This window comes from Bubalus bubalis, chromosome 11 (genome assembly GCF_019923935.1).
Source record: "Bubalus bubalis isolate 160015118507 breed Murrah chromosome 11, NDDB_SH_1, whole genome shotgun sequence".
NCBI lineage: Eukaryota > Metazoa > Chordata > Mammalia > Artiodactyla > Bovidae > Bubalus > Bubalus bubalis.
Window position 1 is genome coordinate 31,031,822 of NC_059167.1, and position 26,853 is coordinate 31,058,674.

Here is a 26,853-nt window from a genome sequence, read left to right on the forward strand (position 1 = left end):
GGCCTAAACTGTTTGTGCAAAGAATACAGTTTATACTGAACACTTGCTTTCCTTTTGGGAGGCTGGAATTTTGGCATGTGGTAGGCAGAGGGGCCTACACGACCACCCCTCAATATAAGGTTTAGGCACTGAGTCTCAAATAAGCTTCCCCAGTAGTCAACATATCACACATACTGTCACAACAAGTTGCTGGGAAATTAAACACGTTCTGTGTAACCCCACTGGGAGAGGATGCCTGGAAGCTTTCCAGTCTTTTCACCCTATGTGATTTTCCTTTGCTGTATTTGTTTTGCATCCTTTTGCTATATTAAATCTTAGCTATGAGCACAACTGTATGCTGAGTCCTATGTGTTCTAGAAAATCATCAAACCTGGGACCCCCAAAACACATATGCAAGAGTTTCTCTAGAACTGGAATCACTGGACCATAAAAGCTAAAACTGGAATCCTTAGGTCATGAGATATGTACATCATTACTACAGACTGTTAAATTTACTCGTCAAGATAGCTGTATGAATTTACACATTCCCTTCCAGCAAGGTTTGAGAGTTCCTATTTCCACTCCATAGCTAACACTTGTTAATACCAGGCCTTTTTTTTTTTTACATTTTGCCAATCAGATGTGTGTGAAATGTTACCTCACTGTTGTCTGTTTGCTTTTTCTCCAGGAAATACTTAAAACACACTTACTGGATGAATATAATTGATTTGATAATAAGGTATAAGGTATTTATTATTTCAGATGTGAGTTTAACCTTACAGGCATTTTAAAAAGTGGCACTGCACTAAATAATAAAAATTAATTGGAACTGGATAAAGTATTTAAAGTGTAGAATATTTCCTATAAGAAAGGAAAATGACTATTCATGAAAAATTTGTATTACAAAAAGTTTTTACTAAATTTTCTCACTTAATAGATAATGTTAAAAACTCAACCCAAGTAAACATAACAATTTCAATTTTAAATTGCTGTTCTTTGCTAGCGGAGTCAGTGTGCTAGGAAGTCACTGGCCATATTTAAACGAAATATGTGGCTAAGGTATATGGCAGGAGACAACGAACTATTGTCATCAGTTTGTACCTTCTCTAAAGCCAACCTTGAGAAATATAAAATAGTTGAACTTACATAGTGTATGATGAAATTAGAAAGCTATCACAAAACTATGATTATAATATTAGTCCATTCTCATCAAAAATCTTGCTAATATTCATACAGCACTTCATTTTGGAAGGCTATGGATCACGGACCAAAGCTTTTATGGTACCTTGCCTCTAGCTTTGTCAGACTGCTGAAGTTGGTAGATAGTAACTAGTAAGACACAGCACACTTCTTTAAGTTATTCAATTTGATACGTAATACTGGTTATAGTAACTAGTAAGACACAAGCACACTTCTTTAAGTTCTTCAATTTGATATATAAAACTGGTTTTCACTCTATGGGCTTAAGCTGTTACTTCTACCTGACATGAACTCATCATAAATTCATGAAAATTTTGGAAAATAAGGTGTTTTCATGCGTCATGGTGGGACTATAACCTGATTTGAGTCAAGAAAATGTTTCTTAAAAATTGTCAAAATTAAGGTGTTAATGAAATTTTCACTCAGTATTTTTATTTTATGACTTTATTTACCTCAAAACAAGAAGATATACTTCTTCATATTTAGTCTGTCTGCCTGCACATCAAAGTGTTAGAATCTGTATAATAGCTGGATCAAAATACTGTTTTTCTGTGTGTTCATTTTCCTATACTTCAAATACATTACTGACGATGTCTTAAGTACAACCCATTCACTTACCTAAACTCCCAGCTGCCATTGCAGACTGCAGCGCAGTGGTTAAACCCGGGACCATCTGGCAATAGTACACTGTATCTGCACACACACAGGCTGTGGTGCCCACTACTCCTGGCCAACTCTGAACAGGTCGAGGAAACCCCACCAAGAACAAAGGAAGGGTAAAGAGGGGGAGTAAGGGAGAAGAGAGTAGTGTAGAAAAAACTATGAAGACCAACACGAATGGAGAGAAGACAATGTTGAGTACACCCAAAGTGGTGGCTGATTTTCTACGTTTTTTCTCTGTCCATGATGCCACAAACACAGTCACAGCAAACTGCAGTTTAGCGATGAACTGAATCAGACGATCACGCATGATACCAACCTGGAGAGATATAAAAATGACTTTTTTATTCTTAAATACTTATCATGAATTTTCAAGATCATATAAGAAACACAATAAATATAATTTTATCATTGCCCCAAGATTTTTGAGAGGATTGCCCTAATGTAAGATTCTCTGTTATAATTTTATTGATTCCCACAATTAGCAAATGAGACTATATTTTTAAAAGTTTAGACTCTCTTAAAAAAAAGTAGTACTAAAGAGAAGTGACAGAGTGCTACATCTATCTTATGGTTGATTAAGCTCTGTGTTACATGCTTGTTAAGTCATAAGAACTAGAAGTAGTAAATAGCTAAGCAACTATACTTAATTTATCCTTATTTTAGAGAATACTTTACAGATTAAGAAATCTTAATCTTAATTATACATCATGCCATACGACAAATCTCAACTGACTGAAATCATACTAAAAATATTTATACAATCATAAAAGTATGTTCTTCAATCAAAACTGAATTAAATCAACAACAGAATGAAATGTGGACATTAAAAGACATATTCCTAAATAAACAACAGGTCAAAGAAGAAATCACAAGATAAATAACAAAACATTTTCAGATGAATGAAACACAAATCAAAACTTGTGACATAGCAAAAATAATCGTCAGAGGGAAATTTATAGTTACAACTGTATATATTAAAAGAACAGAAGTATCTTAAACCAGTAACTTAATCTTCCATCTTAGGACACTAGAGAACAAATAGCAACTAAATCTCAAGTAAGCAGAGGTAGAGAAATAATAAAGACTAGAGTAGAAATTAATAAAATAGAGGATAGAAAAATTATAGATAAAATCAATGAAACCAAAAGCTGCTTTTTGTTTTTTTGAGGAGATCAACAAAATTGACAAACTTTTAGCCAGACTGACCAAGAAAAATACATAGAAGATGTAAATTACTAAAATCAGGAATGAAACAGATAACATTACCAGCAAAAAACTGTTTTTTCTCTTACAGAAAAAAAATAAGAGAATATTATGAAAAACCATATGCCAACAAATTAGGTCACTTAGATAAAACTGACAACTTCTAAGAAAGACATAAATTACCAAAACTGATTCAAGAAAAAACAGAAAATCTGAATATACATATAACAAGTAGAGAAACTGAATTAGTAATTTAAAAGCTTCCCAAAGAGAAAAGCTGATAGCTTCAATACTACAAAATACTACATAGTACAAAATAAGATACATACTGAATACTATAAACATTTAAGAATTATTAATATAGTCAAACAATGTTGAAAAAAACCCACAAAGTCATAAGATCCACACTTCCAATTTTAAAACTACTACAAAGCTAGTATTGTAATCAAGGCAGTGTTGCACTGGCATAAGGACAGATATATAGACGAATGGAAAAGAGAATGAGTGTCTAGAAATGAACCCTTATATTTGTTGCTTGACTTTCAACAAGGTGCCAAGAGAAGTCACTGAGGGAAAAATAGCTTTTTGAATAAATGATACTGAAACCACTGTACATCCATATACAAAAGAATGGATTTGGAAATTTACCTCATAACATATACAAAAATTAATTCCAAGTAGATCACAGAATCAAGTGTAAGAACTGGAAGACACAGTAAATCTTTATGATCTTGAAAGCAGTGTTTATTAGATATGACACCAAAAAAATACAAGCAACAAGAGAAATAAATAGAACTTCATAAAAATTAAAACTTTTTTGCTTCAAAGGACATTATCAAGTAAGCTAAAGAAAACCTACAGAATGGGAGAAAATTTTTCCTGATCATATATCTGTCAAGGAACTTATGCAGAATATATGAAGAACTCTTATTAAACTTAACAGTAAAAAGGCAAATAACCCGGGTAAAAATGGGCAAAGAATTTGAATAGACATTTGCTTCAAAAACATACATAAATGGCCAATAAATATGCATAAAGATGAACCATTAGCATTCAGAGAAATGCACTATCAAAATCACAAAAATAGAGTTCACATTAATGAAAATCCTGTAGTGAAAAAGTAAGACAACTGTTGGGTGTCTTTTGCCAAATGCAAAAGACAACATACTAGATAATTTTGATCATGTGAAATGTCCAGAACCAGAAAGTCCTTGGAGACAGTAGATTAATAGTTGCTGGGGCTGGAGTAGTAGAATGGATGGAGAGTGGAATGGAAATGACTATTAATGTGTATGAGGTTTCTTTCTGGGATGTTGAAAATTATCTAAAATTAGATTGTGGTGATGGCTGCAAAGTTCTGAATATATACCACAGAACCTCAGACTTTAGGTGAATGATTTTATGGTATATGAAATATATCTCATTAAAGAGGTTAAAAAAACATATTCACCAGTAAGAGTTTGATTCCTGTATCCAGGCTTCTGCTCCACCATAGGTCTGTATTGGAGATCAGCAAGTGCACTGCTGATACAATGACTGTCTCCAATAAAGCATTTTCTGTATTTTGCCATACCTGCAGTACACAAATTAACCATTTTACTAGGCAGAATTTGATAATTTAAGTAAACTGCTAAACAAAATCATAATTTGGGAACAGGAACATACTATTAAGTGCATATTAGTATTACCATTCTAAAAGCTCTTGTGAATCCAATGGAGACAGATACAGAGTGAAGCCTTTGTAAGGAACTGTCCAATGAAAGAAATGCTATCATAGCCAAAGGTGACACTAAGACAAAAAAGAGACAAATTTAATGAAGGCAAAATAATCTTTTACCATATTTAATTCTGGCCTGAATTTTTATGAGCAAATTCAAGTAATTAATTAAAAAAGAATAAGCAAACAAACCAAAACATAAAGGAATATCTATATGCAATATAACATTATACAAATACAGGAATTCTGTAATATTTTTGTATACTTCCTAGATATAATGCAAGTTTATTATGTTTTATCTGCCTACCTAGATTTATTAAAATCCGTCTGACAACACCAATCTTCATAAGCTTTGTCTGCTTCTCTAGGAATAAAGTCACAGTTTGCACATCCTTTGGATAGAAAGGGTTCCGGAAAATTCCAAAGATATAGATACTTTGAATTTCTTTAAGTATCCACAGTATTATAAATAATATCATCAAAGTATAGCCAACAACAGCCTGAGGACTGTTTTTGGAAATCTGTGAGAAACTAGCAAAGTGATGCAACAAACCAGTTTCTAAGAGGGCCAAGACTAATACAACGCCGTAGAAAAGGTATTCCCTCCAAGTAAACTGGATTTCTGAACCACTGGATAAAGAATTAGATTTGGTTCCAACTCTGTGTCTGGTCACACTGTGTTTGAAGACAAGAACCATCTCACTTAGGTTAAGACTCAGTAAGAACCCAAGTCCAGTCATGAAAAGAACCACACCAACAGTGCTGGGAATGAAATAAGATGCTACAGCTGTTCCAGCAGAAATGATGAACATTATTAACAACCTGCAGAGGGGGGAAAGAAAAAAAAGATCTGCTTGAAAAGAAAAAAAAATGTTCCTTGAGAATAAATTACACTATCGCTTTAATACTGAAAATAATTACCGTAGGTGAGTTGACATAGATGAGCCTCCAAGGCCGAACTCTAAAACCTGCTCCATTGCCCATAAGAAAAGTGCATCAGGTGGGGGTAGGGTCCCAAGTGCCCAAAAAAAGGGTAAAAATATAAACAAGATGTGTAAAATCTGATTCATCTGTTCTAGAGCTGGCATATTTACCATAAACCTACAATAAAAAGAAAGTATTTAAATCATACAAAACAATAAATAGAAGATCTTTCCAGGAAAAACAATACATACATACATTTTCCCCTACACCCTACCTCCACCCTGAAACAAGAAATACATTTACAAAAAGGTCCTAGTACCAAACTGCAAAAGATCAAAAACACAAACTGTGCTCACTGTCCTTCTCCTATACCAGCAAGTAGTCAATTGTATACAAGTGTAGTACTTAGAAAATATATGTATTAAAATGTGAAAAGAAGGACTAAGTAATGAACTAAATAAAACTGAGTTTAGGGATTTGTAAAACTAAACTGAGCCCATGGCAAAAATACTTCTCCCTTAAATGTTTAAATATGGCTCCAATTACATTGGCTACAATTCCACTAATGAGTTTTTACAGTTTAAAATTTTTTAATTTAAAATTGCAGGCAACTCTAGAAAAGCCAAAGACTTCCTAGGGTTCATACATTAGCAGCTAGCAAAGAGAGAAAGCTCTTCTTTTCCTCCTACTCTTTCCTGTACTGTCTTGCTCCCAGGTCCTAGAATTTCAAGTCAGTATCCTTCAATATCAGAGGTCAGCAACCTGAGGTTATGAACACATCTCTGTGGTTTAGCCTGGGAACTTAACCAGCATATACTATTTCTATTTTGAATAAACAGTGGTACAGATTTGGGAACAGAAACTTGTACAACACAATCTCATTAATGAGTGAAGTCTTCTATCTTAAGTGGAGAAACTGGTTTTTGGTACAGCACTTACCATTAAATTGCTTCAAATAATTTGATAAAAACTTCAAATCACAGAAGAATAAACATTATCTATATGTTGTTAAGTTTTTGGAATAAAGTTAACCAAACACCTTGCCTGGAAACCAACAATGCTGTAGTACTTACAGAGTTCCAAAGACAATTTTCAGAAGAGAAAACTAAATCTCAAAACTTATAGCATAGTAATTGTACTTGAATATCTGAGCTGCTAGGAACCAAAGTCACGCAGAAAGGCAACTTCAGTAATTATCCACTTTAGTCTAAATTAACAGCCCAGAAATAAATGCATAGCAACTACGATAATAATAATGGTATAAATGTGCTTCCTCACACAAATACCAGGATGATGCAAGCTAATGTACTCTGCTTCATAATGTATGTCCTTCAAATTTTTATAAGCAGAGAGAATTAATGAACACAATTAATTAACAATGTGATGCTACATTAGAGGATAATACTTGCTGTAGTGTAGTTTTAAAATAAAATTCATTTCATTCTGAGATAAAAACACGCCAGTAACAAAAAAAGAAAATCAAACCACAAACAATATGCCGTAGAAGGTCAAGGAAAACGTGTAGATTTGTACAGCTATTTTTGTTCTTTTAAAAAAAATACAACAGTTCCCTTGCTAACATATTCAAAGAAAGGATAATTTGTATAAAAATAATGTATACTCGGGAACTATTTACGCAAGTTCTATTCCTGCCCCTTCAATCTGTTTTTGTCCTTAAAGTAAACAACAAGCAATAGTACAGAAGGTATAAATATATCACAAATAAATAAGAACACATAATTGAAGTAACCAAACACTGTGATTACTTTCCTATGTGTATGATTCAGGATAATCAAACAGATGATTAATGTGGTTCTTTTATACAGAAAAATGTTTAAATATTAAAGTTTCTGATAACGTAACAGGAATTTTCTAGAGGAAAAAAAAAAAAAAATCCAAGCCTGCAAGAAAAAAACCTGTTTTTCTAACAACCATAAAAATATTTCAAATTCTGTACACTCACTCACAATCCACGTACCTAGAAAAAGATGTTCTTAATACATAGTGAATAAGATGATATAAATATGTATCATTCATTCAAACAGTTCCTGAGAGTCTATGAATTAAGAATTGTAGGTTTAACATTTGTCTTTAATAAAATGTATAGAAGAAATCATTTAAAAATTATTAATATACAACTATACTAGGTAGAATAAAGGATGAAGAAAGAGAAATTTACTACACTGTATGGCTTATCTCTTAAACTTTAATATTCTCTGAAAGGAAATTAAGATACAACTTGACATATCTGACAACTCTCCAAACTTGAATACACATTTCATATAGTATTTATCTGCAGTTATCTCACCTACAGTGAGATAGTAACTCAATAATTTACATTCTGAAAATAATAATCTTATAAACTTAAAATCTTTTAAAAAGGGTCAAATGTATAAATATACATGTAAACTTGATTTTGTTAACTTCTCAAAATCAAGCAATTAACATAATATATTTTATAGTTAGAAATTCTAGTGGTACTCAGAAATCAATTATAACAGAATTTCCATAAATTCTCTCTTTACATATATGATTAGCTGAATAACTATAAAGCTCTTATAGTGTCCTCTGGTCCATCAATGTAACACAATTAGAAAAGATTAAGAGCTAAGGAACATCAGACATCTAAGAATCAGTCAGTTTCAGTACACAAACTGGCTACACATTTTTAAATGCCTTGTTTTCTTTTAGGCTACCATAACAAAGTAGGATAGACTAGATGGCTCAAACAATAGAAACTTACTTCTCACAGTTCTGGTACATAACAAAGTATCCTAAGACAAGTAGCTCGAACAATAGAAATTGATTTCTCACAGTCTGAGATCAGAATGCCATTATGATTGGGTTCTAATGAGAACTCTCTTTCTGGCTTCAGGAAGCCAATTTCTCACTGCATCCTCATGTGGTAGAAAGAGATGAAACTCTCTAGTGTCTCCACAGGGGCACCAATTCCATTAGGGACTAGGACTACCCCAACTATCTACCTCCCAAAGACCCTCACAAAATATCACTACACTGGGGGGTTAGGGCTTCAACATATGAGTTTTGAAGAGACATACAGTCAGTCTGTAACATCCCACCCCAGTCTCCCAAATTCATGTTCTTCTTATCTGAAAAATATATTCATTCCTTCTCGACAGCCACAAAATTCTTAACTCATTCCAGCATCAACTCTAAAGTCCAAAGTTATATTTAAATATCATCTAAATCATATACAGGTAAGACTTGAGGTATGACTTATCCTGAGGCAAAATCCTCTCCAGTGTGAACCTATGAAACCAGACAAGTCATGTGCTTCCAAAACCCAGTGGTGGGACAGGCAAAAGATGGACATTCCCATTCCCAAAGGGAGAAACAGGAAAGAAAGAAGGGGTGTTTGGTCCTAAAGAAGTCCAACATCTGGCAAGGCAAATTTCATTATATTTAAAGGTTGGAGAATAATCCTCCTTGGTTTCATACTCTGCTGTCCAGGTCCCCAGAGTGGCATGTGACCCAAAGAGCTCTAGGTGTGGGTCCTATGCACTATAGCTCTACAGACCAGTACCAGACCCAACGCTTCCAGCAGAGACCTTCTAGCCTGCTGAAACCTGATAATCTCAGAATCACTTCTGAGGTCACTTTTCTCTCTTCTTAAAGAAAAACACATATTCACAGCCAAATAACTCTAATATCCCTGTCCTGTCAAATTTAAGAAGCTGAACAGCCTTCGTTCATTATATCTTTGTTTCCGTGTTTCTACTCATATAATCCCAGAAACTCATTAAATTCAATGAGTGACAGTCTGGCCACACCTTTGGTGTTCCCTTCAGAATATGTTTTCTCATTTTTTGCAATATGGACAGGCTGACAGTTTCCTAAACCTTCAACCTCTGGTTCCATTTTGCTTAGCAATTCCTACTTCAATTCATCTCTCTTCTTTATATTTTATTATAAGCAGTCAGGAGAAAACAAGCTGTTCATTCAACACTTTGCTTAGATATCTCCTTGGCTATGTGACCTAATTTATTACTCTCAAGTTATACCTTTCACAAAACTTCAGAAAATGGTTCAGCTAAGTTCTTTACAAATTCTTTGCGACTTTCTAACAAGGACTGCCCTTTCCTCTAGTTTCCAATAATCTGTTCTCACTGCTGTCTTAAGAGCTCACCAGAATTGCCTTTAATGTCCATATTTCTAGCACTCACTTCAAAACTCTTCTAGTCTCTACCCATTATCCAGTTCCAAAGCTGCTTCTATACTTTAAGGTATTTGTTATTGGAGTACACCATCTTCTAAAAGAATCTTTAGTGGCTCAAATGGTAAAGAATCTGCCCACATTGCAGGAAACCTGGGTTCAATCCCTGGGTCAGAAAGGTCCCTGGAGAAGGAAATGACAATTCACTCCAGTATTCTTGCCTGGAGAATTCCATGGACAGAGGAGTCTGTCAGGCTACAGTCCATGAGATCAGAGTCGGACATGACTGAGCATCTAACACTTTCACTTTCACCCCAGCTTCCTGGTATCAAAATCTTAGTTAGCTCCTAAAGAAATACTATAGTCTGAATGGCTTAAACAACTGAAATTTATTTCTTACAGATCTTAAAGTCTGAGATCAGAGTGCCACCATGATTAAGGTATGGTGAAAACTCTTTCTGGCTTGCAGGCAGCTGCCTTCTCCCTTTACCTTCATATGTTAAAGGGAGAAATCAGACTCTCTGGTGTCTCTTCCTATAAGGGTACTAATCCCATCCCACTAGGGCCCCACCCTTATTGTCCTAATCAGCTTCCAAAAACTCCATCTCAAAATACCACCACAATGCAGGTTAGGGATTTAACATATGAATGTGCTCAGTCACTCAGTCGTGTCCAACTCTTTGCGACCCCATGAACTGTAGCCCACAAGGCTCCTCTGTCCACGGCATTTTCCAGATAAGAATACTGGAGTCAGTTGCCATTTCCTTCTCCAACATATGAATGGAGGGGCACAAACATTCAGTGGTGCCATAAGTGGTGCCTCTACATTTCTATTGGTGAAAGAGAAAACTACAAACTATAGAAAGAAATGTCAGATTTAGAAAAGGCAAGCAAAAGAGGTCAAATAATTGTGTTTAAAATTGCTATTTTCTCTTTTTCTTCCACAGTAAATTGATTTTGAAAAATCAATTATTTTCTATAGTTACAACAAAATTAAGTAAGTTATTCTACCCATTTTAAATCCATTCAATCTATGTATAACATTTATCAGTATCAATTTTAAATTTCTGTTTCCCCTCACAGGAAAGTTCTCTTTTCACAGGTTTTAGCCAGGCTATGTTACAGATTCATGGCTCCTTATTTAAAGTAAAATACAGGAATTAAACTTTACTTATAAAGGATTTTCTTTTTACTCTTCAATAAGATTTAACTACTGCTTTAGAATGAATGTTAACAAAGATTAGTCCTATGAGATTAATTATCAAAACAACTTATTTCTCAATGGTTTGGTGATTTAATTCATAGATTCTTTTTTTTTTTTAATACTAAGGACATTGCTTAAAAATAAAGAAAGTTATAAAGTGTTTGACAGTTTATTACCTGTGTGCAAGATCTACAGAAACGAAGAAAAAAATATAAACAGGTCTCATAAGAGGAGTGATTTCATAAGCATCCTGGGTTTGGAAAGTTGCAGACTCTGTAGGTGTGTTTACAATTAATGAATATTCTCCTATACACAGCGTCATCCATCCAAAGACAAAGAGTAGAACAGTGCCTCCTGCACTGCCATACAGCAGGGTTATTCTATGCGGGAGCAAATACCATGTTCCAAGACCACACAGTAATCCAGCAAGAACAGAATGAAAAACTGTGTTGGCTGTATGTTTTTTGCCAGGAATCAGAAATCTGATGGTCTCAGCACCAGCACAACCTGTAAACTCATGCTCATCTTCCTCTGCTAAGATGTCTGTGGTTAGCATTCTCTCCACTGTTACTGATTTGTTTCTGGCGTATAAACTTGTGACCTGGATGACAAATGCAGTGAAAAGCATCAGTCCACCTGAAAGTGCTGCTGTGTGATAGTCTTCCAGGATGCCTAATTGGTACAAAAGTGTTCCTATTCCGCCTAAAACCCATGGTACCAAAAAAAGGACAATCTGATGAACATATATGTAAGGAGGGGCACAATAGCCCAGTTTGAGTCGAGGGCCTCCAAGAACAGTCTGTGGAAAGCGCTTCAGGAAGAAGTCCTGTTTGTAATCGTTCAGCAGAGGCACATCTGGACTCATCCTTCTCACTCAGATTATTCTCAAAGTCACTTTCTTTTCTGTAACACAGCAGTCACTAAGAAAAAGAAAAAAAATCACTATTTGAAAACATCATACTTAAAACATAAGGGAGAAAAAAATCCACATTTCCATTAGTTAGTTCCTTAGGGCAGGATTTGTATCTTCACTTCTCTATCTCCTTTCCATTGCCTGACACATACTTGGCACAAAACAAACAGTTGCCAAGTGCTTTTTAAGTGACTATGAAAAAAAAATATTCACTATTAATTTACACAGAACTTAGATAAACTTAGAATTTCTTAAGTAACTCACATTTTGAGATTCTAAGGTCAAAGGCAAGTTCAAAAAGTCAGTACTCTCAACTCAAATCTGCTAGTGGTTTAACCGATTATTTCCCTGAGTGTTTCTGTTGTTTGTTCTTTTATACTTTTCTATTACAAGGGTGAGCAAAGTTTTTCTATAAAGGGTCAAATAGTAAATATTTTAGGCTTTGTGGACCATATGGTCTCTGTTTCAGTGACTCAACCCAGCTGTTGTTGCAGAAAAACAACCATAGATAATATATACATAAGTGGATATTAGTAGTCATGTTTCAATATATCTTTACAGTCTTTACCCAAACAGGCTGTGGGCCAGATGAGCCTGTGGGCCACAGTTTGCCAACCTCTGCTCTATGAAATAAGGATATTCTCTGTAATTCCCTTGAAGTGAAATGGAAATAGAGGGAGAAAATAGAGATACTGTTAGTAGTCGCATCTCTTAACAATTATAGTAAATTAAGGTTTTCTGCTAATTTAAAAAGTCAAATTCTGCTAAAATAGTAGCATTTCAGTAAAAAGCCATTTGCAACTCAACATGTAGTAGAAAGAACTGGAAACCAAAGACTCTAAGGGTCAGTTTACATGCATATTATTACCTAGGTTACCACATGCAAACCACTTCATGACTCAATTCATGGCACAACAATGTGACTGTACAGAGCACCACTGAACTGTACACTTAGAAATGGTGAAGATGGTACATTTTATGTTCTATGTATTTTTACCACACACAAAAAACTTAAAGCCATCTTAAAGTAACTTTTCTTCCCATCAGTTTAAGAGAGTCTTTCTGAAAGTTCCTCCTACCCAACCAGTATCAGCCCTGGAGAGAGCTCTTGGGTCACCATTGAGAATTATGACCTTACAGCACATCTCGGGAAGCTGGGAAGTTCTTTACCCTGTAAACACCTATTGTCTTATATCTTCCAGCTACTGGTCTTAGTTCTGCACAGAAGGTCATAGCTTTTAATCACATCACAGCCCTGCAAGTACTCACAAAATAACAGAACCAGAGGGCCAGAGGGAACCTTATTCGTTGATAGTTTAACCTCAGAAAATGCAGACTGCCTCCTCGCCCTCTGAACGAGCGTATCTCCTGCATACTGATGTCAGTGTACTGTGTTCTGATATGCTTGTTCAGCAGAACCATGGGCAGGTGGGCAAAGATTCTAATTTCAGCTACCTATGGATGATGCTCTCAGATAGGAAAATGAGCTTGGATGACTGGCTTGGGCATTTAAAAGCTGACCCCTCCTTCTCCACTAAGGGAAGTCAGGAACAATGTGAGATGACTTGCCGGGAAAGGAAGCCAGAAATTGAAAATACCTTATAAACTAGATTATCTAGCTGCATGTTACTGCCCATATTCAATTACCTTTTAGTACTTTTGAGTCTTCTGTAAATTTAAATGTTCTCGCCTATTTGGTTGAATATTCTGTGATTATATTCCAAAGAGTGGAATAGTCTAAAGAAGATCTATTGTTGACTTGGAAACTTGGAAAGATGCCCACAATATATTGCAAAGTAAAATAAACACATTGATGATCCCATTTGTAATAGAAAAAAAAAGTATGCACACTTCCAGGTATACATGGTTATTCCACGTGTGTAAGTATACAAACACTAGGCTTCGTTTGTATTTCACATACAACGTTGTGACACCTCTTCAAATTAGCAAATATCCTATAGGACTCTCAACCCATGCCCTGCAAACACATCTTGCGGCCTCTAAGTGGCCATGCTCATACCCTCTCCTTTGAGCAGGTTATCTTCCCCTTCCTTTCATAGTAATCTTAGTCAACTTTCAAGATTCAGTCTAATCCTTTCTGAAATTTTGCAGAGCACTTAGACCAAACTGTGCCTCTCTCCTCTCTGTATACTCAAAACACGGCTTATTTATAATATACTCATCTTGTAGCATGTATCAACTGGGGGCATTTCTTGTATTTACATGTTATCTTTTCAAAAATATTTTTCTCTATTAATAAATTATTTGTGGGTAAGGGCCAAATCTTGAGATACTTCTGAGTCTCTATAATATTTAGTAAAATACCCTGGCACAGAAAGGCATGTAGTACATTAATGGCATAGCTCAACTAAGATGATTAAAACTGAAGAAAATTAAATATTGCTGTTTGAAAGGGAAGTTGGATGTTGTTTATTGTTTCTGAAAACTTCTTCCAGCATATCCTGCCCCATTCAAAATAGTAAACCCATAAACTCTTTATTTCAAGTTTTTAAATGTTTGGAAGTATCTTCATTTACTTCTCTTACGGACTAAATAATGGCATCTAATGATAGTACTACCAGCTCAGAGAAGATTTTGCCTAGAGCAGTGTAGTCTCCCAGTAATACTGGAACAGAATGAGCCTGAAGGAGAAATATGGCTGGGTTTCTTCCACGGAGAAGGGAATGGCCAGAGAATTTTAACACGTCAGAAGTCTTAATTCGCTACATGTCTAATGATATACTTTAATCTCCTTCATTATCAGGAAAGAGGAGTTAGTTCTTACTGGGAGAGAAAAACGGAGGAAGAACAGCAAGCAGGCACAATGGACAAAATAAGGCCGGAGTGATGCTGAAGTGAGGACAGACCAAAAAGTATGAAGAGCACAAGTTCCCTCAAGAAGCCTTAAAGCACGGGGAGGACACTGGGATGGCGCTTTATTTTAAAGGGATATAAAAAGAAAGGCTGAAAGATACAGGACTGTTTGCCCTACAGAATGTTTCTTAAACAGATGTCTATGGTTAAAGAAGTTTGAGAAACTATTATACCAGACTGTCATCTTGAAGAGTCATAATGGATATCAGCAGACCAAAGATTCTGAGACATCTTCGAGTTAAAAACAAAACAAAACACCATTTCAAATCTGCTTAAAATATATCATTTAAGTTTTCCAAACTTATGTGGAAAACTTGGAAATTTGGACCTTGGAACCTATTTTCCCCTTGATATCTAATAACGGATCATGTGTGCAGTGTTTTATAGAAATTGCTTTCAGAAATATTGGCCTGGGCTTCAGTTGGAACCTTAAATATTTAGCCAGGTGGAGTTAAAAAAGATATACCATTTAAAGAAGAATGTCATGAATGAAGGTACACAAGAAAAAATAAATAAATAGAAATTTCATAGGCAGCAAGTACATCAGGTTGTTTTTTTCTCATACCGTAAGAATAAAAGAGTATTACATGACAAATGCTGTAAATTCATTTAGGCAAAAATTATGATAAATTAGTACTGTTTGGCTTTTACTTTATTACAGATCCTGGATTACTTTAAAAACATCTTTGTATGAAACGACAGTTACATTTATATAGACAGATTTTCTAAATCCTAATCTGGATTACTAGCATGAAAAATAGAATCAGATTAAAACTAACTCCCTAAATGAAAATTTGGCACACTCTGAGAGACTGTTAAAGACAGACTAATGTATTTATATGGCTGCTACTTACAATATGTTAAAATGAATAATGGCTCAAGGCTTCAGGGGAAAAAAATGTAAAAGCTGTGAAAAGAGAAGCTAAGGGATAAAGATGGTTGCCACAACAATGATTTAAGCCTTATGCTTTCTTCATATGCTACTCTGAAAGCAGGCCGACAAAACAGCCATAAATAGGTTGCTTTATTTGGAATCTGAGTCACATTTTTTACCTGTTACCCAATAGGAAACAGAGATCAATTTGGCAATGGTACAGATGGGAGTACTTAGTTACCAAAATCTTAACTTTGGTAATCATGCAAGATATCAGCCTGAAAATCCCTTAAAACAAAGAAAGAGATAACAAAAAGTGGCAGTTTGGGGGGATTATTCTGAATTCATAGTTCTCTATATTTGGCAAAAAGAATTCCTAGAAACAGAAGTTTTAGCAATTGCCTGATTTTGGTTAGCAAAGGTTACTTAAAAAAAAAAAAATCTAGCATACTGTTTTTATTGTTGGTTTCATTCACTGAATCCACACATTTATTTTCTACTAGTTTAGAATTTTTTCTTAATGAAAAAGATACTAACATAAGATCTACCCTCTTAGATTTTTAAGTGTACAATGCAGCATTGTTAACTACCAAGGTAATGTTGTACAGTAAGTCTCTAGAACTTATTCATCTTGTGTAACTAAAACTTGCTAAATAGTAACTTTCCATTTATTCCTCCCCCAAGTGCCTGGCATATCATTCTATTCCCTGTTTCTAGGACTTTGACGATTTTAGATACCTTATGTAAGTGGAATCATGTAGTATTTGCCTTTCTGTGACTTGCTTATATAATTTATCATGTCTTTAAGGCTCATCCATGTTGTCACATCTGGCAGGATTTCTTTTTTAGGGCTTATTAATATTCCACTTTATGTACATATCACATGCTCTTTATCCATTCATCAGATGATGGACACTTGGTTTGCCTCCACTTTTTGGCTATTATGAATAATGCTTCAGTAAACAAGAAAGTGCAAATATATTGAAAGACCCTGCTTTCAATTCATTTGGATAAATACCCAGAAATGGAATTACTGGATCACATGGCAGTTCCATTTTTAATTTTTCAAGGACTCTTCATAAAATGTTTTCAGTAGCACTGTACTACTTTTGTGCAATGTGCCATTTTGTATTCCCACTAACAGTGGGAAGGTTCCAATTTCTCCATATCCTCCCCAACACTTGCTATCTTTTTTTTAACAGCTATCCTAACAGGTATGAGGTGATATCCAAGGAGCACTTGTTCACTGTACCTCTACTAAAGTTTTGTTGTACTTTGAGGAACATCAAGTTACAGTAGATCTTTGCTCTCCTATTTTTAACTTCTAAAAGCACTTTTTCATCCCTAAATATTGCTTTTTATAGAATACTATTATTATTTTATGAATATGCTCTATCTCTCTGAGAATATTCATTACATATATGCATATATGTTGTGTGTATAGGTAAATGTCACATATTTTTTGTAATTGCCTCATGTCCTTGGCCTCTTTTCAACTGAAGTATTCATTTTTCTTATTTTAAAAAACTTTTTATATACGAAGGATATTAACTGTGACTTATGTTACGACCCTTTCCCCCCATTATGTTAACTTGCTCTTGAAGCACTGTTAGAAGATGCTGGCAAGGATTAACCATTACATTTTAATAGTTGTTAGACTAAATTCTTCCTTTAACAGAGAAACAGCTAATTGATAAATTAGTACTTTCCACAAATGTAAACACTGTGGACGTTCAAAGTCAGGAGAGGCGGCGGTGAGGAGATACTCCTCGTCCAAGGTAAGGAGCAGCAGCTGTGCTTTGCTGGAGCAGCCGTGAAGATACCCCACGTCCAAGGTAAGAGAAATCCAAGTAAGACGGTCAATCTAATCACACTAGGACCACAGCCTTGTCTAACTCAATGAACTAAGCCATGCCCGTGGGGCCACCCAAGACAGGCAGGTCATGGTGGAGAGGTCTGACAGAATGTGGTCCACTGGAGAAGGGAATGGTGAACCACTTCAGTATTCTTGCCTTGAGAACCCCATGAACAGTATGAAAAGGCAAAATGATAGGATACTGAAAGAGGAACTCCCCAAGTCAGTAGGTGCCCAATATGCTACTGGAGATCAGTGGAGAAATAACTCCAGAAAGAATGAAGGGATGGAGCCAAACCAAAAACAATACCCAGTTGTGGATGTGACTGGTGATAGAAGCAAGGTCCGATGCTGTAAAGACCAATATTGCATAGGAACCTGGAATGTCAGGTCCATGAATCAAGGCAAATTGGAAGTGGTCAAACAAGAGATGGCAGGGTGGGTGAACATCGACATTCTAGGAATCAGCAAACTAAAATGGACTGGAATGGGTGAATTTAACTCAGATGACCATTATATCTACTACTGTGGGCAGGAATCCCTCAGAAGAAATGGAGTAGCCATCATGGTCAACAAAAGAGTCCGAAATGCAGTACTTAGATGCAATCTCAAAAACGACAGAATGATCTCTGTTCATTTCCAAGGCAAGCTATTCAATATCACAGTAATCCAAATCTATGCCCCAACCAGTAACACTGAAGAAGCTGAAGTTGAATGGTTCTATGAAGACCTACAAGACCTTTTAGAACTAACATCCAAAAAAGATGTTCTGTTCAATATAGGGGACTGGAATGCAAAAGTAGGAAGTCAGGAAACACCTGGAGTAACAGGCAAATTTGGCCTTGGAATACGGAATGAAGCAGGGCAAAGGCTAATAGAGTTTTGCCAAGAGAATGCACTGGTGATAGCAAACACCCTCTTCCAACAACACAAGAGAAGTCTCTATACATGGACATCACCAGATGGTTAACACCGAATTAGATTGATTATATTCTTTGCAGCCAAAGATGGAGAAGCTCTATACAGTCAACAAAAACAAGACCAGGAGCTGACTGTGGCTCAGATCATGAACTCATTATTACCAAATTCAGACTTAAACTGAAGAAAGTAGGGAAAACCACTAGACCATTCAGGTATGACCTAAATCAAATCCCTTATGATTATACAGTGGAAGTGAGAAATAGATTTAAGGGCCTAGATCTGATAGATAGAGTGCCTGATGAACTACGGACTGAGGTTCATGACACTGTACAGGAGACAGGGATTAAGACCATCCCAATGGAAAAGAAATGCAAAAAAGCAAAATGGCTGTCTGAAGAGGCCTTACAAATAGCTGTGAAAAGAAGAGAAGTGAAAAGCAAAGGAGAAAAGGAAAGATATAAACATCTGAATGCAGAGTGCCAAAGAATAGCAAGAAGAGATAAGAAAGCCTTCCTCAGCGATCAATGCAAAGTAATAGAGGAAAACAATAGAATGGGAAAGACTAGGGATCTCTTCAAGAAAATTAGAGATACCAAGGGAACATTTCACGCAAAGATGAGCTCAATAAAGGACAGAAATGGTATGGACCTAACAGAAGCAGAAGATATTAAGAAGAGGTGGCAAGAATACACAGAAGAACTGTACAAAAAAGATATTCACGACCCAGATAATCACGATGGTGTGATCACTCACCTAGAGCCAGATATCCTGGAATGTGAAGTCAAGTGGGCCTTAGAAAACATCACTACGAACAAAGCTAGTGGAGATGATGGAATTCCAGTTGAGCTATTCCAAATCCTGAAAGATGATGCTGTGAAAGTGCTGCACTCAATATGCCAGCCAATTTGGAAAACTCAGCAGTGGCCATAGGACTGGAAAAGGTTAGTTTTCATTTCAATCCCAAAGAAAGGCAATGCCAAAGAATGCTCAAACTACCGCACAATTGCACTCATCTCACATGCTAGTACAGTAATGCTCAAAATTCTCCAACCAAGGCTTCAGCAATATGTGAACAGTGAACTTCCAGATGTTCAAGCTGGTTTTAGAAAAAGCAGAGGAACCAGATATCAAATTTCCAACATTTGCTGGATCATGGAAAAAGCAAGAGAGTTCCAGAAAAACATCTATTTCTGCTTTATTGTCTATGCCAAAGCCTTTGTGTGGATCACAATAAACTGTGGAAAATTCTTCAAGAGATGGGAATATCAGACCACCTGACCTGCCTCTAGAGAAATCTGTATGCAGGTCAGGAAGCAACAGTTAGAACTGGACATGGAACAACAGACTGGTTCCAAATAGGAAAAGGAGTTCGTCAAGGCTGTATATTGTCACCCTGCTTATTTACCTTCTATGCAGAGTACATCATGAGAAATCCTGGGCTGGAAGAAACACAAGCTGGAATCAAGATTGCTGGGAGAAATATCAATAACCTCAGCTATGCAGATGACACCACCCTTATGGCAGAAAGTGAAGAGGAACTAAAAAGCCTCTTGATGAAAGTGAAAGTGGAGAGTGAAAAAGTTGGCTTAAAGCTCAACATTCAGAAAATGAAGATCATGGCATCCGGTCCCATCACTTCATGGTAAATGGATGGGGAAACAGTGGAAACAGTGTCAGACTTTATTTTTCTGGGCTCCAAAATCACTGCAGATGGTGACTGCAGCCATGAAATTAAAAGATGCTTACTCCTTGGAAGGAAAGTTATGACCAACCTAGATAGCATGTTCAAAATCAGAGACATTACTTTGCCAACAAAGGTCCGTCTAGTCAAGGCTATGGTTTTTCCAGTGGTCACGTATGGATGTGAGAGTTGGACTGTGAAGAAGGCTGAGTGCCGAACAATTGATGCTTTTGAACTGTGGTGTTGGAGAAGACCCTTGAGAGTCCTTGGACTGCAAGGAGATCCAACCAGTCCATTCTGAAGGAGATCAGCCCTAGGATTTCTTTGGAAGGAATGATGCTAAAGCTGAAACTCCAGTACTTTGGCCACCTCATGCGAAGAGTTGACTCATTGGAAAAGACTCTGATGCTGGGAGGGATTGGGGGCAGGAGGAGAAGGGGATAACAGAGGATGAGATGGCTGGATGGCATCACCGACTCAATGGACGTGAGTTTGAGTGAACTCTGGGAGTTGGTGATGGACAGGGAGGCCTGGCGTGCTTCAATTCATGGGGTCGCAAAGAGTCGGACACGACTAGTGACTGAGCTGAACTGAACTGAAACACTGGAATAACTTTTGATGATCTACAATGTGTTAGGTGATGGTACAAAGACTGCTGTCTGACTCAAAGGAGTTTACAACCAAGTAGAAGAGAGATAATTTTCCTCCCAAATAATTTTTACTGTTAAAAGCAACTCTGGAATTATTTTAATTTTCATTATCAAGAACACAGAGTAAGCAAAGAACAGAAAGTTAGTTTACAAGTAAAAATATTAAAAAAGAATTAAATTTGTCAAGAAGAAGAAATTCCTGTTATATTTTAAAATGCTTACACAAATTTTGTCAATAATGAATAGAATGTGCCCATCCATTTTCCAAAAAAGTATTTTTTTTGAAATTTGAAAGGAGGGGCTTCCCTGGTGATTAAGTGGTGAAGAATCCACCTGCCAGTGGAGACACAGGTTCAATCCCTGGTCTGGAAAGATCCCATATGCTGGGAAGCAACTAAACCTGTACGCCTCAACCATTCAGCCTCTGTTCCAGAGCCCAGAAGCTGCAACTAGTAAGCCCATGTGTGGCAACTACAAAAACCTGGGCACCCTAGAGCTTGTGCTCCACAACAAGAGGAGTCACGGCAATGAGCAGCCTGTGCACCACAACTTGAGAGCTGCCCCAGCTCTCTGCAACTAGAGAAAAGCCTGCGCAGCAAGAAAGACCCAGCACGGCCAAAATAAACAAATTAAATTATTTTTAAAATATGAAAGGAAATATACAAAAGTTCTACATTTCTAAGCATAATCACCTTTACTAATTCGGAAGACAAAAAAATTCATGTTAGGAAAAAGAACTGTACACAGAAAATTATAAGACACTAATGAAAGAAATCAAAGACAACATAAACAGATGGAGAGGTATTTCACGTTCCTGGGTACGAAGAATCAATTTTGTGAAAACGACTATACTACCAAACACAATCTACCGATTCAATGTGATCCCTATCAAATTACCCATGGCATTTTTCACAGAACCAGAACAAAAAATTTCACAATTCATATGGAAACACAAAAGACCCTGAATAGCCAAAGAAGTCTTAAGAAAGAAGAATGCAGTTGGAGGAATCCACCTTCCTGACTTCAGATTATACTACAAAGCTACAGTCATCACGACAGTACGGTACTGGCACAAAAACAGAAATATAGACCAATGGAACAAGATAGAAAGCCCAGAAATAAACCCATGTACTTATGGGTACCTTATTTTTGACAAAGGAGGCAAGAAGATACAATGGGGTGAAGACAGCCTATTAAATAAATGGTACTGGGAAAATTGGACATTTATGTGTAGAAGAATGAAATTAGAACACTTCCTAACACCATACACAAAGATAAACTCAAAATGGATTAATGACCTAAATATAAGGCCAGAAGCTATAAAACTCTTAGAGGAAAACATAGGCAGAACACTTGATGACAGAAATCAAAATAAGATCCTCTATGACCCACCTCCTAGAGTAATGGAAATAAAAACAAAAGTAAACAAGTGGGACCTGATTAAACGTAAAAAGCTTTTGCACAGCAAAGGAAACTATAAGCAAGGTGAAACGACAACCCTTGGAATGGGAGAAAATAATAGCAAATGAAACAACTGACAAAGGACTAATTTCCAAAATATACAAGCAGCTCATACAACTCAATACCAGAAAAACAAACAACCCAATCAAAAAGTGTGAAAAAGACCTAAACAGACATTTCTCCAAAGGAGACATACAGATGGCTAACAAACACAGGAAAAGATGCTCAGCATTGCTCATTGTTAGAGAAATGCAAATCAAAACCACAATGAGATATATCACCTCAAACTGGTCAGAATGGCCATCACCAAAAAGTCTACAAACAATAAATGCTGGAGAGGGTGTGGAGAAAAGGGAATGCTCTTGCACTGTTGGTTGGAATGTAAACTGATACAGCCACTATGGAAGACAGTATGGAGATTCCTTAAAAACTAGGAATAAAATCACCATATGACCCAGCAATCCCACTCCTAGGCATATACCATGAGAAAACCAGGATTAAAAAAGACACACGTATCACATTGTTCACTGAAGCACTATTTACAACAGCTAGAACATGGAAGCAACCTAGACGCCCACTGACAGATGAATGGATAATGAAGTTGTGGTACATATACACAATGGACTATTACTCAGCCATAAAAAGGAATGCATTTGAGTCAGTTCTGATGAGGTGGATGAACCTAGAACCTATTATACAGAGTGAAGTGAGTCAGAAAGAGAAAGATAAATATTGTTTCTAATGCACATATACAGAATCTAGAAAAATGGTTCTGAAGAATTTATTTACAGGGCAACAATGGAGAAACAGACATAGAGAATAGGCTTATGGACATGGGGAGAGGGGAGGAGAGGGTGAGATGTATGGAAAGAGTAACATGGAAACTTACATTACCATATGTAAGATAGATAGCCAAAGGGAATTTGCTGTATGGCTCAGGAAACTCAAACAGAGGCTCAGGGGCTCTGTATCAACCTAGAAGGGTGGGATAGGGAGGGAGATGGGAGGGAGGTTGAAAGGGAGGAGATATATGTATACCTATGGCTGATTCATGTTGAGGTTTGACAGAAAGCAACAAAGTTCTGTAAAGAAATTATCTTTCAATAAAAAAAATAAACTTCATGTTGGGAAAACAAAATGGCCTACATCTAAGAGTTTTTCAATCACACCAAGCTACTGACATATGAAATGGAAGTTTTGGAGGTTTTTTGTGCATGAATTGAGAAACAGAAGGATAAATTTGGAAAAGGGGTTTTCAGAGAAGGGTGGGCCTGAGAGAAATCTACAAATGTCAAAATAGGAGGCTTTTGTTACCTAAGCCAGCATGGCAATGGCAGGTAGGACTACTTGATAAGACAAACACATACAAGAGGGGAAAGTGTCTAAAAGAAAAAGTTCTCACCATCAAGAAAGTGAAAACAAGGCAGGGGTGGGGGTAGGATGAATTGGGAGACTGGGATTCACATATATACACTACTATATATAAAACAGATAACAAATGAGAACCTACTGTATGGCCCAGGGAACTCTGCTCTGTGCTCTGCGGTGACCTACATGGGAAGGAAATCCGAAAAAGAGGAGGCATATGTCTATGTATGGACGATACACTTTGCTGTACAGCAGAAACTGACACAGCAGTATAAAGCAACTATAACCCAACTAAAGAAAAGTAGAATAAAATAAAAAGTAAAAGGTAATGGAAAAAAGGCAAAACCATTCATAGAATGGGAGAAAATTTCTGCAAATTATATATTCATTATGGGACTTGTAGAAAATATAGAAAAATGTCTTACAACTTAATGAAAATACAAATAATTTAAAACTGGCCAAAAGATCTGAATAGACATTTCTCCATAGATAATATACAAATGGCCAACATAAGCATACGAAATGATGTTCAACAACATTACTCATTGGGGAAGTGCAAACCAAAACCACAATGAGATATCTTCAAATCCACTTGACTGGCTATCTAAAAGACAAACAGTAACAAGTACTGCCAAAGTTATAGAGAAATCAGAACACTCAAATGATAATGTAAAATGGTACAGCTGCTTTGGAAACAGTCTGGCAGTTCCTTAAAAGGCTAAACATAGAGTTATCATATTCCACTCCAGTCTTCTTGCCTGCAGAATTCCATGGACAGAAAAGCCTGACAGGCCACAGTCCATGGGGTCTCAACAAGTTGGACACAACTGAGTGACTAACACACACACACACACACACACACACACCATATGACCTAGCAGTTTCATTCCTAGGTACTTACCCATGAGAAAAGAAAACATTAGTCTACACAAGTATTTGTACATGAACATTCATAGAAGAAATATTATTAATAGCCTCAAATGCAAACAACATAAATGGCCATCAACAGATGAAATAAAATGTGATATATCCATAGGTGCATGCCCAGTCGCTTCAGTCGTGTCCGACTCCCTGTGACCCCATGGACTGCAGCCTGCCAAGCTCCTCTGTCCATGGGATTCTTCGGGCAAGAACACTGGAGTGGGTTGCCATTTCCTTCTCCAGATATAGCCATACATTGGAATATTAATAAGACTACAAACAACAGTGAAATACTGATGCACGCTATTAATACAACATGAATGAACCCTAAAAACAGAATGCTAAGTGGAAGAAGCCAATCACAAAAGGCCACATACTGTACAATTCCATTTATATGAAACATCCAGAGCAAATCTATAAGGACAGAAAACAGATTAGGGTTTGCCTAGGGCTGGTGGGGACAGGGAGAATGGCTGCTAAAGGATACAGAGCTTTTGGGGGGCGTGATGAAAATGTTTTAAATTTGAATTGTATGGAATGTGAATTCTAATCTCAATAAAGTTCTTTCTTACAAAAGAAAAAGAAACAGAAAAGGTCCCCCACCTGGTACTTTCTGTGGCAGCTAATAACTAGTAGGCAGTTCTTTAAGTCGGAAATTAAATAAAGTGATGGTCAGGTGTCCAAACAATTAAACGACTAAAATGGCAACATCTGAACTGGCTTTGGATGCTATGATAAAGATGTGAAGATTTGGCATGGGTGATGGTAGACATCCAATAATATAAAGGATGGGCTCTGCTCTAATTGCAGAAATGAGAAAAAAACCCACCTAAGATTATACAGCTGAATAAGAGAAAAAAACAATTCAGAGGCCTGATAAGTAACTTCTGGCGGAGTAGACTTCACTGAAGTAAATGTTGGTCCTTGATAAACACAGGATTGTGGAGAGACAGTGTAGATGGGTGGGGAAAGAGTTGTTCCTATTGAGGAGTCCGTGATTTGACTGATTTAGGGCAAAAGTGGAGAAAAGGAGAAAATTAATACAGTAGTAAGGGCCATAGTTCATAATCTTTAGTTGGATAACAAGCCCATTCCTAAACCAAGACTGAAAGGGCCATTTTCCATTTCCCAAATATCTCTCAAAAATAAAATACTAAAATTCAACAGTCTAAAGAAGCCTTACGAAAGAAAGTTAAAAGCACACCAGACTGATGAACTCTAGAGACAGAGCTCATCTCATGTCTTAAAAAATGCAATCATCACTCTGCACAGGCTTGGAAATTAAGGCGGCCAAGGTGGGTATCAGGGATCTAACGTACCTGGAGTCACCTGAGGGAAGAGGCGAAGCGAAGGCATCCCGGTGAGGGCACTTTCGCAGATATACCCGGGGTGCGCGATCCCGCCGGAAGGCTGCCTGCGGTCCGAACGCCAAGGCAGAGGAACTGTGGCGGCCACGGCAACCAGCTCACCGCGGTGGCGTCGCGACCGGCACCTCGTTTCCATGGCTAACGTCAACTCCAGCAGGCGCCCCCGGGCGCGGAACGGACCTCGGGGGCGGGCCGCGCGCTCGGCTCGTCCCGCCCCTCGGCCTGAGGTTACGTCTGGGCCTCAGCCTGACCAGGCAAGGCCGAGAGTGGGGAGAGGCGCGCTCGGATGGCTCCAGCTCTGGGCCAACGCTCGCGTGATCCGAGACTATGGGACTTGCGTGGGCTCGGGCCTCGCCTAGAGCCCAGAAACGGCGGTGGGGGATCGCGGCTCTAGCTCTGAACTTTCACCCGCGTCGCGCCTCTACGCAAGAGCGTCGTTGCCCTGGTGACGCGACGTTCCTCCGGAGAGTAGAGCGCTCAGGCTGATAGATTTTAAGAGCCGGCGCCATTTTGAGAGCGTGTAGCAGTAAGAGGTCTGACTGACGAGTCTGGGTGTAGAGAGACTTCAGCCGCTCAGGGTCCCGCGACCTACGTTAACCACAGCCGCACTTTGGCCGTCGCCACCCAATACACTGACGGTAATAAATGCGTTTAAGTGATACTTCATACATATACGTGTTCGCTGTTGCCTCTTTATTGCATTTTTCCCCCAAGAGTGGATTTGTGACTGCATTTTAAATACTATGAACCAAAGTACCCATAAGTGAAACATGCCACCAAGGTATCAGTTTATTAATAAAGTCAGCCAAAGTTACCGTTTTCCATCTTTTTAAAAAAGCTATTTTTTAAATAATGGCGGACTATTATTGCTGCTCGGAGAAGGCAATGGCACCCCACTCCAGTA

The 26,853-nt window shown here is 37.2% G+C and overlaps 1 protein-coding gene across 6 annotated transcripts in view; it reads right to left on the minus strand.

Moving 5' to 3' along the window:
• PCNX4 (pecanex 4) overlaps positions 1–26,043 on the minus strand; it is a 55,791-nt gene extending 29,748 nt beyond the window's left edge. For 3 of the 6 annotated variants that reach the window (XM_044924900.2, XM_044924901.2, XM_006069647.4), the window contains exons 1-8: positions 25,902–26,043; positions 25,412–25,585; positions 11,241–11,984; positions 5,684–5,863; positions 5,070–5,584; positions 4,734–4,834; positions 4,496–4,618; positions 1,798–2,158 (exon numbers count right to left, since the gene is read on the minus strand). In XM_044924900.2, coding sequence (XP_044780835.1) covers positions 1,798–2,158; positions 4,496–4,618; positions 4,734–4,834; positions 5,070–5,584; positions 5,684–5,863; positions 11,241–11,929 — 1,969 coding nt within the window. In that variant the 5' untranslated portion in view covers positions 11,930–11,984; positions 25,412–25,585; positions 25,902–26,043. The remainder of the gene's footprint in view (positions 1–1,797; positions 2,159–4,495; positions 4,619–4,733; positions 4,835–5,069; positions 5,585–5,683; positions 5,864–11,240; positions 11,985–25,411; positions 25,586–25,901) is intronic. The other 3 variants (XM_025295421.2, XM_044924902.2, XM_025295424.2) reach the window with 3 other exon arrangements.
• Between the last annotated feature and the right edge of the window lie 810 nt (positions 26,044–26,853).